The sequence below is a fragment of the Enhydra lutris genome, unplaced genomic scaffold (assembly GCF_002288905.1).
Source record: "Enhydra lutris kenyoni isolate GAN:26980312 unplaced genomic scaffold, ASM228890v2 scaffoldscaffold19, whole genome shotgun sequence".
NCBI classification, from domain to species: domain Eukaryota; kingdom Metazoa; phylum Chordata; class Mammalia; order Carnivora; family Mustelidae; genus Enhydra; species Enhydra lutris.
The window spans coordinates 6,740,147-6,758,763 of NW_019154103.1; the positions used below are offsets into that span (position 1 = coordinate 6,740,147).

Consider the following 18,617-nt stretch of genomic DNA (forward strand, 5'->3'; position numbering starts at 1 on the left):
TCTTGGTGTGACTTTTTTCCCTCTCCTTCTAGAAATTGAAACATTTTCTTTTCATCCCCAATGTTTTAAAATTTCCTGATGATTTGCCGTGATTTGGTTCTGTTTTAATCCATTGTACTGAGTCTTTCAATCTGGCGACCAAGTTCTGGGAAATTTTCCTGAGTTAGTTGTTGGTTTTTTCTTTTTTGTAGTTCTTTCATTCGAATTGATTGAATCCTGTTCTCTGAATGTTCCTTTAAAAAAAAAAAGGTATCCTGTTCTTGTTTCATGGTTGCATTCTCTAACTGAGGATATTGGTTTTTTTAAGTTTATATATTTATTTTTAATGTTTTTATTTAAATTCAATTAATTAACATATAATGTATTATTTTTAGTTTCAGAAGTAGAGTTCAGTGATTCATCAGACTTACACAATACCCAGTGTTCATTACATCACTTGCCCTCCTTAATGTCCATCACCCATTTATCCCATCACCCCACTCCCCTCCCCTCCAGGAACCCTAAGTTTGTTTTCCTATGATTAAGAATCTCTTATGGTTTGTCTCCCTCTTTGATTTTTGTCTTTTTTTTTTAAATTTTTCCTTCCCTTCCCTTGTAGTCCTATTTTATTTCTTAAATTCCACATAAGAGTGAGATTATATAATTGTCTTTTCTGTGACTGACTTATTTCACTTAGCATAATACCCTCTAGTTTGATCCACATCCTTGCAAGTGACAAGATATCATTTCTTTGATGGCTGAATAGTATTCCGTTGTATATGTATGCCACATCTTCTTTATCCATTCATCTTTTGATAGGCATCTGGACTCCTTGCATAATTTGGCCATTGTGAACATTGCTGCTATAAACATTGAGGTGCAGGTGCCCTGTCAGTTCACTGCATTTGTATCATTGGGGTGAAGACCGAGTAGTGTAATTGCTGGACATAGGGTAGCCCTATTTTCAGCTTTTTTGAGGAACCTTCATACTGTTTTTCCAGAGTGGCTTCACAAGCTTGCATTCCCACCAAGAGTAATACTGAGTTTTTTTTAAAGACCTTTTCTTCTATGTATATAGGCTGTATTCCCTCTAGTATTTGTTGATTGATTGATTTTTTTTTTAATTTCATGGTAGAATTTTTCATCTGATGTCTGATCATTTTTAAAGAGTGAAAAGCTGAAATGCTGATAAGGTCTCTAGATGAATATGGCTTGGAAAATATGAGGTGAATTGTACAGTGTACTAGCTGATACATTTTAGGGGTGAATTCCTGCTTTAGTATATTCAGAATTTTCCTCTTGGGCCTGTGAGATTCCCCAGGGACTCTTTCAGCCTCCTGAATGGCTAACAATGTTCTGGGAGCTAGATGGAGGCAACTGGGAGTCTCCGTTTTCTCTTATTTTAATCTCTTGCTTTTGGTAGTATTCTCATCTTTCAGTGTGCCTGAGGATGGTTCGGGTACTCTGTGTTTTTCCTTCTCCAAAGAATAAAATTGGTCTTTTGTTGGATAGGAAAATAGTGGCTGCTCAGTGCCATGGATAGAATATTGAGGGATAATTGCTTCTTAATTCATTTGTAACCAGTCTGTTCTACTCACCCACCCACCCCCAGCTTCCACTTCCAAAGATAATTTGTGCCACTAGTTTCTGAGTCTTTTAGGATTCTTGGTGTAACTCAGGTTGGGTCCTAGTTTTCCTCACAGCCAGCTTAAAATGCTAGTATTTTCAATCGTCTAAGTCAGTTACCCCTCATCCATTTACTTTATAGTTTCCAAGATGTTGTTACTATTGTCTTGTCTTCTAGTTATTCTTGAGGTTTTACACCTTTTTAAACAATCTTGGACTGTAGTTTCAAGATAGTGTGAAATTAGATGTACATGTTCAGCTTATTCTCTTTATCAGAAGTTCCAAAAGTAAAAATTACTTGTGTTCATATTTAAAAATTGCAAACCTGTGTATAAAGGTATGAAATAAAGAATAAAACATTTTCCTCTACTTTTCCTCAGAATACACACCACCCAGAGGTAACTAAAATTAACATGTGTGCCCTCCCAGATATTTTTTATTTATATTTTTATTTATGTAGAATAATGCATTTAATATGAAGAAGCAAAAATGAAATTTTACTGTATAAATACACATATGGTATATAGTATAAACATATGCTATGTGTATTTAATATATGTTGAAATTATGAAGTTCTGTGTGATCTGTACATCAATATATATATATATACAGATGTCTTAATTTTTAGCTGTTTAATACTATCACATTGTATGAGCTTTTCCTAATAAGAGCCCAATTGTTATGATACTTGTTTCCTATTCATCTTTTTAATATTATTACCAATAGTGCTACTATAAACATTCAGTTATACATACTTTTTTACTACTTGTTATAGCTTTTGTTTAATTTTTAAGATGGAATTATTTAGTCAAAAAGCCATATGCACTTTTCTCTTCAAATAGGTTATGCCTCTACTAATTGTATAAAAAATTGTTTTTTTTAATACCCTGTGTGACTTAGCTATCACCAGGTTTTTAAATCTTTGACATTCTGTTAAATGACACATGCTATCTTGTCATTTTAATTTGCTTGTTCTAATTATGTGGGAGGTTAATTGTGCTTATTGGACATTCTTTTTTTTTTTTTTAATGAGCTGCATATTCAGTTCACTTAGCCATTATTCTTTGGGTTATTTATCTTTTCCAGGTCAATTTGTAAGAAGAGCTCATTATATGGGAAGAATTTTGCCATTTATTCCTCACATGTCTTGCAGCTATTTCCCCAGAATTGTCCTTTATAATTTTGACATTGCTTACTGCATTTTTGCTATATGGTCAATATATTTTAAAATAAAAAATTATTGAACAAGTATTGGCTTTACTCTCCCCAGCCCAAATTATTTTCTCTAGAGTTTTAAAATGTTATGAAGTATTCAAACTATTGGTTTAACTTTAGTAGGTATCAACAATACTTTATTTCAACTAACTAGTTTATAGAATAAATTAAAATTTTCTTTAATTCTGATTCTAACTTTAAAAAGACCATTACCTAAAAAAATAAACACCACTAATTAAAAGACTGCTAATTAAACTTCATATTCAAATATCTTGTTATTTAGCAAAAAAACTTATTTTTTCAGTGTTCTACGCAAGAGTTCTTCTTGATTGTCAAAACCCTGTATCATCTGCAGTCAGAATTTCAAGCATTAATACCTGCTGTTAATTCCCACGTTCGGTCAGACTTGCTGCAGACATCTATTTTAGAAATTCCTGAACTCCTTAGTCCAGTGGAGCGTTACTTAAGGATCCTTAATGAACAAGCTGCCAAGTAAGTTATAGACTCTTAGATTACTGTCACTGCTGGAAAGGAAGAACTAACAGATTTGCCATTTGTTGTGTGCATTCATAAGCTTCCCTCATGGTACTGGTAGAAGTTGCACTTGAAATTAGAAATATGATGGGATGCTAAAGGCTGTCCATGATAGCTGGAAGTAACCCTCCGCCACCCAAAACGTAGGCAGTTCATTATCTAGGACTGATACAATACAATACCTAGGACAGATACAATACCAGATGATGGAAAGATAAAGCCCAGGCAGAGCAAGTAGTAGCAGTTTATTAATTCAAAAGTGGGAGTCAGATGGCATCTTACCCTTATTTCCTAGATGTCCAGCGGTAGTCTGCTTTATATTTAGAAACCTCAGAAGCAAAGTTGCCTTTACAAGGTAGTCATTCTACAGTTCATTCCACAAAGAGCTCTATATTAAAAGGGAAAAAAAGATAGTATTGACATTCATATTTATTTTCTTCATAGGTGAACAACAGATATTTAATTTTATCTCTCATTTTAACCATGGGAATCATGAACTTGCAAAATGAAAATGATGTTAGGATAATTTTGTCTATCTTCAAAGAAATTAAGAAACTGACCCATAAATATTTAGTGACAGAGCTGGAATTAGAGCCTTGTTTTCCTGATTCCCAACCCTTTGGTCTTTTCTCATGCTGGGAAAAATAATTGATAACTGGTATAGGTAGCATGCTTCAGTATATGTTTCTGCATTTTTTTCATTTTTTAGGACTGGAAATAAAACTGAATTATTCAAAGACCTTACTGAGTTCCCTTTAATAAAAAAGAGGAAAGATGAAATTCAAGAAGTTACTGACAAGATCCAAATACATTTGCAAGAAATACGAAAAATACTAAAAAATCCTTCTATACAATATGTGACAGTGTCAGGACAAGAGGTAATGTCAAACATACTTTTATTTTGCATCCATTTATCTCAAATAGAAAAGCTATTTTAAAATGTAAACAAAAATCCGAGGAGAGGATGAAAGTTTGTTTTCAGATTTTCTCCTTTATTCCTTGGAAATATGATGTACTACACTTTGTGGGTAAGAATGATTTTAATAACAGTATTTTATGTGTTTTTTTACTTTCTTGGTAAAATTATGCAACTTGATGTTACATGTGCTTTAGTATTATTTGTTGAAATTGTATTATAGAAAACATGACTCTTGTAAATAATTACTTATAGGATTCATTTCACCTAAATCCAGGAGAAAAGAAGTTAGTCTTTGATCTCTGGCCTGCAGAGAATGAAATGATATGGAGTGAACCACCTGTGTAGGTTGGATCACACAGTGACTGAAACTCAGGGTTTCCTTCCAAAGTTGGTAGTATAGCTGCTAGAGAACAAATAGCAAGAAAAAAAACAAACCAAAAAACCGAACTATAATGAAGACCTACAATTAGTGAGTCTTCCGTAAGATGATATAAGTGCTGTTCAGAACGTGTTTTTTGGTATGCATACTTCAGTGTAAAGTTTGATATTATTAATATCTGAGTGAGAATCAGGAAGAAGTATGCTTTTTGAATGTGGTTGTATCCTTTGGTCTTATTCTGAGTCTTAAGGCATGCTACTTCTGTATCTTATGTTTAATAAAATATAGAGATCCTAACTGAGGGAATTTGAGAAATTCTACTTCATAAAAATCGCAAAATAGGAAATTTGTGAATAATTTCCATTGGGTGGATGAACTTTTTATTCGGGATTTATTTTTGTCATGGGGAAGAGCTTAATTTCAAATAAAATCTTAAAACATTTGCATTACTTTATATATTTAGTCAAAAGACTGCTGATTTGTGTAATTATTTGAAATACGAAACCCTACAGCAGAATATAATCTTTATTAAAATATTTTTCAATCTTGTGCCATTTAATAGACTATAGTATTAAGACTGACTTAATAAGATTGTCAGTCTGTCTTTGGACTCACATCTTTAGGACTCAGGCAGATGTTTCACAGTGTATTCCACATAGAAGTCTATATACCAGGAAATTGATTTGACAGTATTTATACTTAGTTGCCCCCCACCCCAGCCAAATATTTAATTGCATCACTTAGTTTCACTATGCAATCTGGATCTTGCAAAACAAACAAGTGACCTTAGCCCACTGTTCCAGGCTATTTATTGAAAATGAGATGATCAAAACTGCTTAATAACAATAAAAGATATGTAGTGGAAAATTGGTAACCACTGGTATTATAGTAGGGAAACCTGGGTGTCTAAATGTCACTTTCCCCACGTACATGCTGGTGACCAGGGCCGAATCACCTGTGTTGTGAGACTGCTCCAAAGACCAACTGAGTTAAACTACATGAAAGTGAGTTTTAATCATAGGTTAATCCCACTTAAATGTTCTTCTTATATGGTAACTACTAATATATTTGTCAAGCACTTGATCAGAATGGTTCTAAGCACTGCACATATATTATTTAGCATTTGTAATAACAGAGAAAGGGGTTATTCTCATTTTGTAGTGAAGAAAACTGAGGGTTGGAGTAGTTGGGTAAGTTACATAAATCAGAAGCCCAGTCCTGCCTGACTCCAGTCTTTCTACCAGTTCCTTATTTCACACTACTCACAAATATTAACACAAGGATTATCAACATTTGGCTTTTATTTTGTGAAACCCAACGTTTTAGAGCTCAGTTTAGAACAAACTAAAATAAAGCTGAAGTCTTGGGAAGATAGCCCTGGATCCAGCTGGTAGTTTTACAGTAAAAGTGGGGAAAACTGATCAGGAATTCATATGGAATAGTAGATTTTTTTTTTCCTTTTTTTAATCAGTGTGGCAGTGAAGTTTAAGAAAAAGCACAGAATGGAGATGAAATTGGGTTATAAATAATTAGGGAAATAAATTATCTTATTCTTTACTTAACCTTTATTAGGTTAAGGTGATGAGTTTGAGGCAAGAAATTTCTTAGTTATTAACTGTGGGATGAATTCTTACTGGTTCTTAAAAAAACCTATAGAAATTGAACAGTATATCAATACAGAATCACTTTTATAACATTTTTGAGAATTAGTGATTCTATTCAAACAACAAATGAATTCTAGATATTCAGCATTGTTTTATAGTCAAATTTTCTCTTAAAAATTGTACTAATGGTATCAACAAATTATTTAAAGAGACTTATAGGATCAAGAACAGACTCTGTTAAATATGATTATATCTGAGAAGTGAGAGAGGAAGGCAGGAAAAAAACCCTTATTTTGTATGTGCTTCTTATTTTATACCCTTCTGTTCTGAAATTTTATAACTTTGTAATAATTTGTTTGAAAACCTGTTTTAGCAGGCCTATGCAGTACATGGATTTTGTTATTAGTAAAAATAAGTAGATTGTCAAGCCAGTGATACTTTTGACAACTTTCCTTTTTTTACCAGTTCCCAGTTTTTGGAATCATTAGAATACTATAAGATGTGTGTTACTATCGCTGACTCTGAAAGTATTTGTAAGAAAATAATGAAAGCAGAAACTTAGCTCACTGCTTCTGTGATAATTTTTCTCATATTTTGTGTATATAGAGATTCTTTTTTTTTTTTTTTTTTTGTCAGAGAGAGAGGGAGAGAGAGCAAGCACAGGCAGACAGAATGGCAGGCAGAGGCACAGGGAGAAGCAGGTTCCCCGCCAAGCAAGGAGCCCGATGTGGGACTCGATCCCAGGTCCTGGGTTCAAGCCCCACATCGGGCTTTCTGCTCAGCAGGGAGCCTGCTTCCTCCTCTCTCTCTGCCTGCCTCTCTGCCTACTTGTGATTTCTCTCTGTCAAATAAATAAATAAAATCTTTAAAAAAAAAAATATGGAGTGGTATTTAGATTTGAGGCAGTATTGGTTAGTAGTAGTATTCTTAAGGAAAAGGGAAGAAATATTGGGGGGGAAATCTTTTAAAAAATTTTTATTAATGCACAGCATGCAAAATATCCAAATTCTGCTTAGTGTGTTTAAGATGTGAAAAGCATTCTCTATTAAATCTAACTTCCAAAGAAAAAATATTTGGAAAATTTTTGAGAGAGAAGAAAGAAAAGAGGGAGAGTAGGAATGGGGTAAGTGTGTATTGGAGAAAACAGAGAGCAGTTTCTGAAGTGAATTAAGCAAACTTAGCAATGATCCGAGCCCAGTGATACAACAGGCTGCAGTTTGAGTAACAAACCTGACATGTTTTAACCAGGATAGAATTGGATCCCAGCAGTATATGAGAAATTTCTAGAACAAATCAAGGCGTACTTCTTGCATCAACACCTAAGAAACAAAGTCAGGAACTATAGAGCAGGGAAGGGTGCTATGAGAATTCTCTAAGATTTCTGAAATACACATTAATTTCAAAATTTAGTTTCCTTTTCTGTAGCAATAAAAGTTTTAAAAGGCCTTGTCTGCTCATTCTTAGAATGTTTGTAAAAAGAAGCAAAGAGAAAATTTCCTGTTCCTTAGGCAGTATAGAAGAGGAAAAAAAAAAAAAAACCTGCTAGTAGATGACAATTTTGAAGAGAAACCAAGCTGAGACAAGGAGGACACACAGGACCAGCACCAACTTGAAGAAGTAACCCCAGGGGTCTAACAAGCAGGAGATCCATGGGGACCTTCCCAACTCTTACTCTCTTTTCCATCGAGTATTGGCTCTGCAAATGGCCTCTTTGAGGAGCTGCTGTCCTTGAAGTAGACCCTTGATCCTTACAGATTGAACCGTTATCGTCCAAACCTTCCCCAGCCTGCTCTAAAGGGCTGTGACTAGAAGTGATCTGTGATGTGTCTAAGGCACAGATTTTAATCCAGTCCCCTGTGCTGCAGTGTTAGGGCAGATGAAGCCAGCCAGCCTACCTGGCACCCAGTGATCCCACTGAGGCAGTTTTAGCTTCTTTTCCATATTTCTGTCTTCCCTACACAGTAACTCCTGTGGAACTCTGTGTTCGTTTTTGTGGATCTAGATGTGTCCTTGCCAAGTATTCATGAGCCACTGTGACCCTGCATTTTGCTGTTTGCTGCAGGCTTAGCTCTTCCCAGAATTATTTGATAAAAAGATCAATATGCCTTTCTTGCAGGACATTTACAAATAAAGTTTAAGCAGAATTTTTTAGCATGGTCTTAATGTGCTTTTATCTTTCTTGTCAATGATATTTATCTTGTGGGTTTTTCCTCAGTTTTTGTAATCGAAGGGAGCTCTTTCAGAGTCTTGACTCTTCACTGTTTAACTGGGTGGGGCAGATTTGAAATTGTATTAATTCCTCTCTATACAAGAAGACATGATAAGTCCCAAAATTTTTTCTAAGGATGAAAATTCTTAAATTTAACCAATAATTTCTGTTTTACATTTAGTGTAAAAACTATATAGAAAAAAAACTCAAAGATAGGCCAATATTATTAATAATATGCATATTATTATATTAATGCATATATATTTATATTATAAATACCTGAAATGTTATAAAACTGGTATATGTAAAAAAAAGTTCCTGTAGTCATCTCAAATTTAGTGGTAGCCACAGAGCTTCTGGGTTTCTTCCTCTATAAAATAGGTGTGTGTGTCTTTATGCATTTAAATAAAACACTGAATTTCATTACAGTGATATAGGAGAGTGAGCAGGAAGAAGAGGTGATATACAACTAATGCTAAAAGGGAAAGGCATGACAGACGCAGTTGATTTCACTTGCTTCCTGATTGATTTCAGAAAAGCTTGCTTGCAGAACACAGCTCTATAAAGATATGATTCACGGAAGTGAAAACTTTAAGAAAATTCTCATGGGAAGAAATCTCTTCTTCCCTTAATACCTGAAGAAATCAGTGCTTTTTCATGAGGATACTCTTAGGGACCTTGGGTTCTATGGATAAAAACTATGACAGTAAGTCCTCTTCTGTTCAGAATAGGGGATAGGCCACATATGAAACTGGTATAGCACATCATAATTGATATTTTAAAATTGTATGTACGTAGAACTTCAGTCTTATTACTGAGTAATAGAATTCTTAAGTGGTACTAATAAATGAAAGAGGCTGTTAAAAAAAGAAAAATCACCACTGGTAATGGCCGTGACAATGTTATAAACGTTAAAGTGCCAAGTTACATGCTTATTACAAACTTTTGCTCAGTACACATTGTACTTTATCCCAAGTATTGCAACCCTAATTAGTGGTATTTGGTTGTATGGACATATATGAACTTTCGTATTAACAATATTGGATTTATTTTGAATGTTTAGAATAGTATTTACTAAACTTAGAGCACAATTTTGAGAAAGCTTTAATAATGGTTAATCATTTAAATATCTAACTTTTATTTGTATTTCTTTTAGTTTATGATTGAAATAAAGAATTCTGCTGTATCTTGTATACCAGCTGATTGGGTTAAGGTTGGAAGGTGGGTTTCAAATTACATTTTTTCTTACTAATGTGAATTATAATGACATTTGTATACCTGTACACTACTGGAATAAAGATAACCACCTCCTTGACATAAAAAGTATTTCTTTCCCTTTGGTTTTCTTATGGAACTTCTCACTGAAAAAATAATTATTTTAAATTCTTTTTATCATTGGTTTAAAAATACTTTTTCCCAAGAGTATCTTGTTTGTATACATTTGTTTTCCTGTTTTGTAAATTATCATTTTATTCTTATACCTCAGAGTACACTTTAAACACATGAAAGAAAATATTGGGGAATCTTCAATTATAAGATTAATTTGATTGCTTGAATTTCCTTCCTGATGAGTGCTATACCTGAAATTTCTTTTAGGAAGCTAAAATTTCATTTTCTACCTCACTGAGCTCTGCGTTTCTTTATTCTTGATGCTTTCCATGGCACATAATTATAATAGTTCTTTATGGCTTCTTTTTTGTAAGTTATATCATGAATTGATGAAAACAAATTATCAAAAACAGAATTAGCGAACCACATTGAGACTCCTTTTCTCCTTGATTAGACATTAATCTCTCAAAGGGGACTCATTTCAGAAGTGATATTAGCAAAGTATATACTCCTGTGAGTAGTATTCGTTGTGAAGTATTTATTGCTACTGTTACTTATACGCTTGCATGAACTCGAGATGAAAATGTTACATTTGCCCAAGTAAGCAGATAGTAGCTAGTGTTTATATGAAAGAACTCTATTAAAGATGGAAGAAAATTTTAACATGTGTAAATGATTATAATTTAATTAGAAGGAAAAAACGAGTATCCATTTGCCACTATCAAAGGATTGTAAAGGCACAGTCATGGGTTTCTTTAGCTCTGTTACCATTGTTTTTCTGGTTTTTGTTTTTTTGTTTTTTCTCCTGTGTTCCTGGAAGCTGTAGCTGAGATTTTAATATTGTTGATTTTAGAGGCTGTTTTCTCCTTCACAGGCTTTCTTTCCTTTATTTACTTTGTCCTATCCTGCAGCTCATGAATAGAAGTATGTATTATGAAAAGAAATTATTTAAAATTGTACATCTATTTATCTAAGAAGCTGAAATGTTTCACTAAATGAATTTTGTCAGAAGAGAAAGCTATGATGAATATGTTTGCATAGAAATCTAGATGACATTTCAGAAGCAACACGGAAAGGATAAATCAGTATCAACATCCTTTGAACATTCAATGATGTAAATTGAATGAATAAATAAGGTGGTTTTGGGGAGGTTCATTATTATTTTTATTTGTCATTTGACTGTCGTAAACTTGACAAGGATAGGCTGGAATATTAATCAGATTTTGAATATGAAAGTCTCACTCCTAGTACAATAACTGGCCAAATTAAACATAATTGTGACAGGAGTTGGGGAGCAAACAAAGAACAGTAATTACCCTCTTTCATCACCTGCCTATCACTCAACCCTGATCTCTTCTCAAAAGTCCATTCGAAATAGTAACATCAACAGCAGTAGCAGTCACCACCTCCACAGAACAACTCTTAACATTAGGGACTGAGGACATAGGACATAGATACTGTGCTAAGCACTGTCTTATTCTCTCAACAGTACCTATGAGGTAGATACTATCATTATTCCCATTTTATAGATGAGGAAAGGGATGTTTAGAAAAGGTCACTTATATTTGCCTAAGGTCACACAAGTAGCAAGTAAGTGGTTAGTGTTAGAGCCTTGGTCCAGATTTTTTTAACTGGGAACCGGTGGTATCCCCTGTTGTGCTCTACCTTCTTGATGAAGGAGCAGAGACAGTGCACAGGCCCACGAGAGGAGCACATCCTATTTGTTTCCCTCTGGGGCCACTGTGAATCTACAGCTAGATCATAAAACATTCCTCTTCTTTGATTGCCTCCTGAATTAATGCATCACTATTCATTGTAGTTCTTTATATTTTTCTGTTTTCACTGAAATACATTAATTCTACAGAAAAGTATAAAACATAAAGAATAGTAGGACTTTCATCAGTGTATCCAGCTTTGTCAAGACTTACTTGCTTCTGATCTTTTTTTTAATAAGCAAGCATTTTCATTTAGTGTAATTTAAAGAAAAAAGCCTTCTGCTTATGAAATGGAAATTATAAACTTTGACTTTGCCATATGGATGTAATTTGAAATGCATTTCAGAGCTCCTGAACAAAGTTCTATGAACTCCAAGTACTTTATTTACAACAGAGGTCTTTGGAATCAATAGAGTTCAGCACCGTAATTAAAGAATGTTCTGTGTTTACAGCTATTTACTTTCAAGGTTCATCAGAGAATGATAAATAACTACTTTAATTTTCTGAAGTGATGGCATTAGTGATTCCTTAGTAACCTTGATTTCCTATTTATGTTTCTTCCCCTCTTCTAGCACAAAAGCTGTGAGCCGTTTTCACTCTCCTTTTATTGTAGAAAATTACAGACATCTGAATCAGCTCCGGGAGCAGCTAGTCCTTGACTGCAGTGCTGAATGGCTTGGTTTTCTAGAGTGAGTTTACAATGAAAAATATAATCTGACTTTTTGCTATGAGAAACAGACCGGAAAATCTTTCCATCAAAAAGAAAAGTAGAGATTACTGCTTGTGACCTGCCATAAAATAGTTGAGTACATGTGTTCTCTGATTTTATTTTTAATCCACTGAAATGTAAGCTCATCTTAGTCTTTAATGAGAGATCTAATATACTTTATTGTTACTGTACTAATATTTAGTTGCTGAGGATGTTTGGTAGAGTCCCTTTTTGAAATGCCACCTTGGACTTCCTTTACTTATAAAAACGCTTAACATTTTCATAGTTGGAAAAGAAAGGTTTAGTTCTGTTTTTATTATCTCCATTTAAATTTTTTTTATTTTTTTACATCCTGAATATTTTCTTTGTAACTTTTTATCTTAAAGAATTTTAAATCTGGGAAATTTGAAATAAATACCTATATACTCTTCACCTAGATTTATCAAGTTTTAACATTTGCCACATTTATATCTCTCATACACTTTTTTCCTGAACCAATTTAAAGTACAATTTAGACATTATAACACTTCACCCCTAAATATTTAATTAAGCATACATCTAAAACTAAGGACCTGCTACTATATAATCTTAAGACCATTATCACATCTAAGAAAAATTATTAATTTAAGGAATATTGAGTTAATTCTACCCCCCCATTTTTAAATGAAAGCTCTATTCAACTTTCACATGTTACATTTTGTTATTATGTTTCTTTTGTGGTTGAATCTAGAATAGTCCCCCACCTTTTTTTTTTTTTTTTTTAAAGATTTGATTTATTTATTAGAGAGAGCATGAGCTGGGGGGAGGGCCAGAGGGAGAAGCAGACTTCACACTGAGCAGGAGCCTAACGGGGGTCTCGATCCCAGGACTTTCGGATCCTGAATTGAGCCAAAGGCAGACATTTAACTAACGGAGCCACCCAAGAGCTCCACCTTTTGTGTTTTTTTATGAGATTTTTTTTTAAGTGTCCTCTCCATTGCTTCCAAGAATGTTTCATATTTGGACTTATTAATAGTTATGTGTTCAGATTGACAGGTTTAAGTCAATGTTGTACTGTAAAGAAGAGGTTAACAGTCAGTTCTTTGGAAGAATAGTAGTGTTTGTGGTGTTTGCTGGCTACTGTAGTGTAAATACTCCTACTGTGGTTGATTTCAAGCTGCTGCTGGACTGAAGTTGGGAAGAGAGGTGTATAGTTGCCTTTCATGAGTCCTTAGCGATAAGCCACTCATCTAAGCACTTCAGGTATATTAGGCCCTTATTCCTCCCAAGATCTCTGGGACTGAAATATTATCACCCCCAATTAACAAATGAATAAAGAAGTAAGTTGCCCACATTGGATTGGAGCCAAGATTCAATGCAGGGTGTCTGGTGGTAGCTTGTGCCCTTTACCATCAGGCTGTAGAGCTTGCCTTTGGTGAACCTATAGGCATCACTCTAAACAGAAATCTCTTTGGTAGTCATTCTCTTTTTCTAGGTAATCTTTTTGAAATTTGGAAAAGTGTAGCAAATGGACAAAGATCAAGAAGTCAATCAAGACTTTCTAGGTTATGATAATGATGTTAAAGGTTTATGATAGTGTTTCATTTTATTCACGTGTCTTATTTATATAATTGACATGAGAAAGAACATTATTGTCTATATCAAAATAATTACCTTATCTCTCTGCCTTATTTTTCCTTATTTTTTTTTTTTAACTGAAATGGAACCCACTGAGAGCTATGTCACTCAGTTCAGTCTCGGACACTAGAATATCATGAGAGAGAGTTACCCTCAACCTAAGGCTCCTAGATAATAGCAAATTAATTAGGGTCTTGGTGGCCCAGGTAAGAGCTGAGAAGCAGTGCGTGATAGTGAAGGAAAAAATGACTGGTATTTAGTGCCAAAGATACTTAGATATTCATATTCCAGAGAGGCAAGAGCAGAGACATCAAATATGGCTGCTTTCTGGCAAAACAGAGTGCCAGGATAGGAAGGGCTAGAACAGGGGCAGAATACAACACAGTCCAACACATAAACCAGTGGTCAGATCTAAAATTGAAGTCAGCCCAGGAATGACAAGGCATGATCGCTGGGCAGTCTCTCAGAAGTGTAGGGTTCGTGTAGCATGTGGCATCTTCAAAATGTGGCATCTTCATTTTTAAGGTGGCAACTGAGCATTGCTTGTCCGATGCCAGGGGCGAGTCTTCTTCGTGTTCGGGATTTTCCACAGACTCTTAACACTGTTCGTGGGATTCTTGCTTGTTTAAATGAACCTTAATTCAGTGAGAAATAGGTAAATTATATTTATTATGTTCTAACTATTCAGATATAAAAGTGTAAAATATGCTATATATTTCCCAATTCATAAAATTAACACAAATATATGACTGGGTACTTAAAATGTTGTTTCTGTTATCTGGAAAAGTCATTTACATGGAATTCCTTATTATAATATTACTAGAAAAATCATATTTCAGATTCCAAAAAATCAATATAGTGATAATATAGGAATAACTGATCACATAGTAAATTAACCTGGATATCCTTTTCAAGGTAGGAAGCATTCTAAAACTTATGGATTTAAAAAGCAGATTAAATCTCAAAGTTTCTGAAACCCATAGTACAACAGAGAAATCATTTTTAACAGAAGAATTCAACCTAATAATCTATTTTGGGGGGAATCTTCTTTGAAAGGGATACCTGTGGTATGAAATAATGGAATAATTTGGGGTGTCTGGGTGGCACAGTTGGTTAGACGTCTGACTCTTGGTTTCAGCTCTGGTCATGATCTCAGGGTCATGAGCTTAAGCCCTGCATCAGCTCCGTGCTCAATGGAGAGTCTGCTTGAGAGTCTTTCTCTCTCTCCCTGCCCCTCCTGCTTGTGCTGTCACACTCTCCAAAGTAAATAAATCTTTAAAAAAATATAGAAGAAAAAAAAATGGAATAATTTAAGTAAAAAAAAATAAAAGGGAAAGCAGTTGCCTACATTCCTGTATTTTTTCTGAATAAGTCTTTCAATAAAAGTTTTTAAGCCTTTAGATCACAACCTATTTAATTAGCCAAAGATTTGAGGCACTAATCATTATTTTTTCAAATCTAAAATTTAATTTATGTATGCATTATTAATAAGATAACTGAAGATCACTGAAAAAAAGTACTTTGTTTGCTTGCTTTTAACAAAATTTATTGCATCGTCTCCTGCATACCAAAGTTACGGGCTAGATGTTTGTGCTAATAATGATAGGAAAATCAGACAAAGGTGGACCCCAACATCGAGAACCTTCCCATTCGGTGTGAGAGAAAGATACTGAAACAGTTAATCCTAGTTTGGATGATGATATGAAGGAGAAGCACAAAGGCAAGCTGACCCATCTGGGTAGTTCATGTTATTTAAGCTGAGTGAAAATGACCACGACATTTTTGTTCATTGAATCTAGTTGACATGTCATGGTCAAATGAAATGTGCAGTACAGTATTAGAAGCAGACATTTTTATATAGAAGCTATTGTAAAGGTATGTACTTCCATCCAAATGAAACAAAAGAAGCCTCAGGAATCAAGTTACTACATTAAAATGAGAAGTCGTCCAGAGTAATTTCCATGTTTCTTAACTGTTAGGTATCATCCTTGGTTATTTTGTTGATGCTCATCTTAGCTAATAAAGCGATCCCATATTGAGCAGCTTATACAGGTCCAAGAAATTGGTGTGTTCACCTCTTTGTTGTCACCTCTGTAGGAATTTCAGCGAACATTATCACTCCTTGTGTAAAGCAGTACATCACTTAGCAACTGTTGACTGCATTTTCTCCCTGGCCAAGGTCGCTAAGCAAGGAGATTACTGCAGGTAATGTATTTTTTAACTCCTCCCTCTTCTTCAGTGCTTTAGATCAGATGGCATCATTCCGTTAATTTTAGTATTTTTATTATTAAATATTAATATATGCAAATATATTGGACCCTTGGTAAAGCTGAATGTCATACACGTATAGCTTGATTCAAAATTAACAAATCCCTTTCTTGCTTGCTCTGTCATTGAGTACAATGAAAGCAGATGTTCACAGTAATCTAGAGGTGAATGTTATGTATTTCAATTTTTAAGCTTATCTGGGTGACATTTTTTTAAAGGTGTAATCCTTTCATTTGTTAGCTTTGACTTGAACACTTTGTAGTATGTTTCACTTTATAATTATAAGTCTCCTTTAAATGCCAACTAAATCAGGTGGATGAGACTCAATGTGTGATCCATTTCGAGACAGTGTCTCTGTTGCTATTAAATTGCTCTTAAGTTTAAAACCTTAAGCTTGAGCCACATCTTTGGCTCATTGCTCTGCTTTCCAGGCCCACTGGGTTAGGAATTCCCACCTTCCAGAACCACTGGGGCAGCAGTCTTGTTACCGTAGTTTTGCGGGTCAAATGTTGGGCCCCCAGAGCTCTAGGCCATTTTGCCCCTTTGGTGGTCCTGTGCCTGACCCCGCCGCTGAGGTGGTTCTTTGTGGTAGTCCCACGGCTGCTGATGCTCTGTGCCTGGACTCCCTCCTGTGGCTCTCCCAGCCTGGAATTTTGTGCTGGTGGCTCTGTGGTTCTGGAGAGCATTGGCTATTGGGGTCTGGCTCTCTGTGGGCTCTTTTATAAAACCACTAGCCCATTCACAAGGGCTCTGCCCTTATGAACTAATCACCTTATAAAGTCCTGACCCACAATCCCATCACATTAGGTTCATATGAAGCACTCTGAAGCACGAAGTTTATTTTTTCATATACTTAAGGAAATTTAAGGGAATATTTAACTCACTGGCTTTCTAAAAAAATATATATATAGAAGTGATTCTGCTTATCAGTGCTTTAGCATACAGAGTTCATTATGTTTGAGAGGATATGTTCTGCTGTTCATACTTCTTTCATGTTCTCTCTAGTTCGTGACAAATACAGTTTTGTTTTTTCTTAACATTTAAATGTTCTTTATACCTAGCATAATACCCAGAGTGGATGTTAAAAGATAGTTTGTTTATTGTAAAGCATTTATTTATTTATGGGAGAAGAGTTGCAGGAATTGGCTACCCCAGTTTTAGACAAAAATGTACTTAGTTTGCTGTTCTGTTTCATTTTGTTTTGCTGTCCATTTATGTATGGGGTGATCTACCATGCTGTGCACAATAGTTTTGTTTAAAATAGGCTCTTTGTGTCTTCATTATTACTCAGTTTCTTTTCACATCAGAGGGCTTTGAAAATTTTGTGCAATTTATCATCCATAAAAATGAGATCTGTAAATATACTCTAGTTGAAACGAGTTCTGGAAGAATGAGAGTCTGTCTTCCTCTGACTTGATTTCTTCCTTACGTACTGTGGTCTTTGTAGGACTTCTTACTTGGTGCACAAGGTTCGTGAAGCTAACATTTCCTAATGGATTCTGTTTGTGAATTAAGCAAAGGATCAGCTACAATCTGTACGCTTGGTGTATGTTTTCATGCAGAGCTCTTTCCACTGAAAAATACTTATGCTTGGTTTATCTCTTCGTAAACTCTTTCAAGTGGCCTTTTGCCATCTGCTGCTGCTAGAGCAGCTAGTGAGAACAGAAGAAACATGTCTATGGGTATGTGGTTTATATTACATCAGATTTAAGTTTTCATATCTATATGTGTATATATATCTGTTTGTAAGCCTAAACATACATATGTATTACACATAATATATAATTTAAAGTAATACATAATTTTCAGTGCATTATAATAACCAGAATCTAGCTTTGATATCAGGTTTGGTTCTAGCCCATCCTCTGTCACTAATTAGCCATGTATTCTTGTTTAAATCTCAAGTATTCATATATAAAATTGTAAGAATTGAAGTTATGAATTAGTAAGTGGCATAAATCTTACAGTTGTAGGTATTTTTTATTGAGATGTAGTTTTGGCAAAATCTCTGAGGAGTGAAAATACTATAAAACTATGATTAATTTGTAGACTCATCAGAGATTTAACAAACATTTTGGGTATCTACAATGTAAGTTTGGTCCTAGATTTTTCATTTCGGGGCTTCCTCTTCCATTCTTAGATGTTTTTGAATTCCTCATTGTTTTGATTATATTACAGACATTGTATTTGGAGAGTTGCTATTTTCTATACTTTATCTAATTTTCCCATTTGTCTTCAGGAGGACATATTTTCCTTTCAAATGACGTATTCTCTTAGGAAGACAATTTCAGGAAATATTTCACATGCTAAAATACTTTCCAACTTGAGTACTATATATTAAGAAAAATCCACCTGAATATTTTTAAATGAAAAAAATCATGCTATAAAGTTCAAGGAATATAATCAACTTCTCTTTTTTATTTTTTTCAGCAGAAATAAAATTGAGTGTAAATAGCCATAAAATAGGAAACTTTTCACCAAACTTCATTTTAAGCTAGTGATAAAGTATCTGAA

General features: G+C 34.3%; 1 protein-coding gene across 1 annotated transcript in view; it reads left to right on the top strand.

Annotated features, from left to right (window-relative positions):
* LOC111148257 (mutS homolog 3) overlaps positions 1-18,617 on the top strand; it is a 181,346-nt gene that overhangs the window by 104,928 nt on the left and 57,801 nt on the right. Inside the window, 5 exon segments of the mRNA XM_022504714.1 lie at positions 3,125-3,312; positions 4,064-4,232; positions 9,622-9,686; positions 12,082-12,198; positions 15,933-16,040. Coding sequence (XP_022360422.1) covers positions 3,125-3,312; positions 4,064-4,232; positions 9,622-9,686; positions 12,082-12,198; positions 15,933-16,040 — 647 coding nt within the window.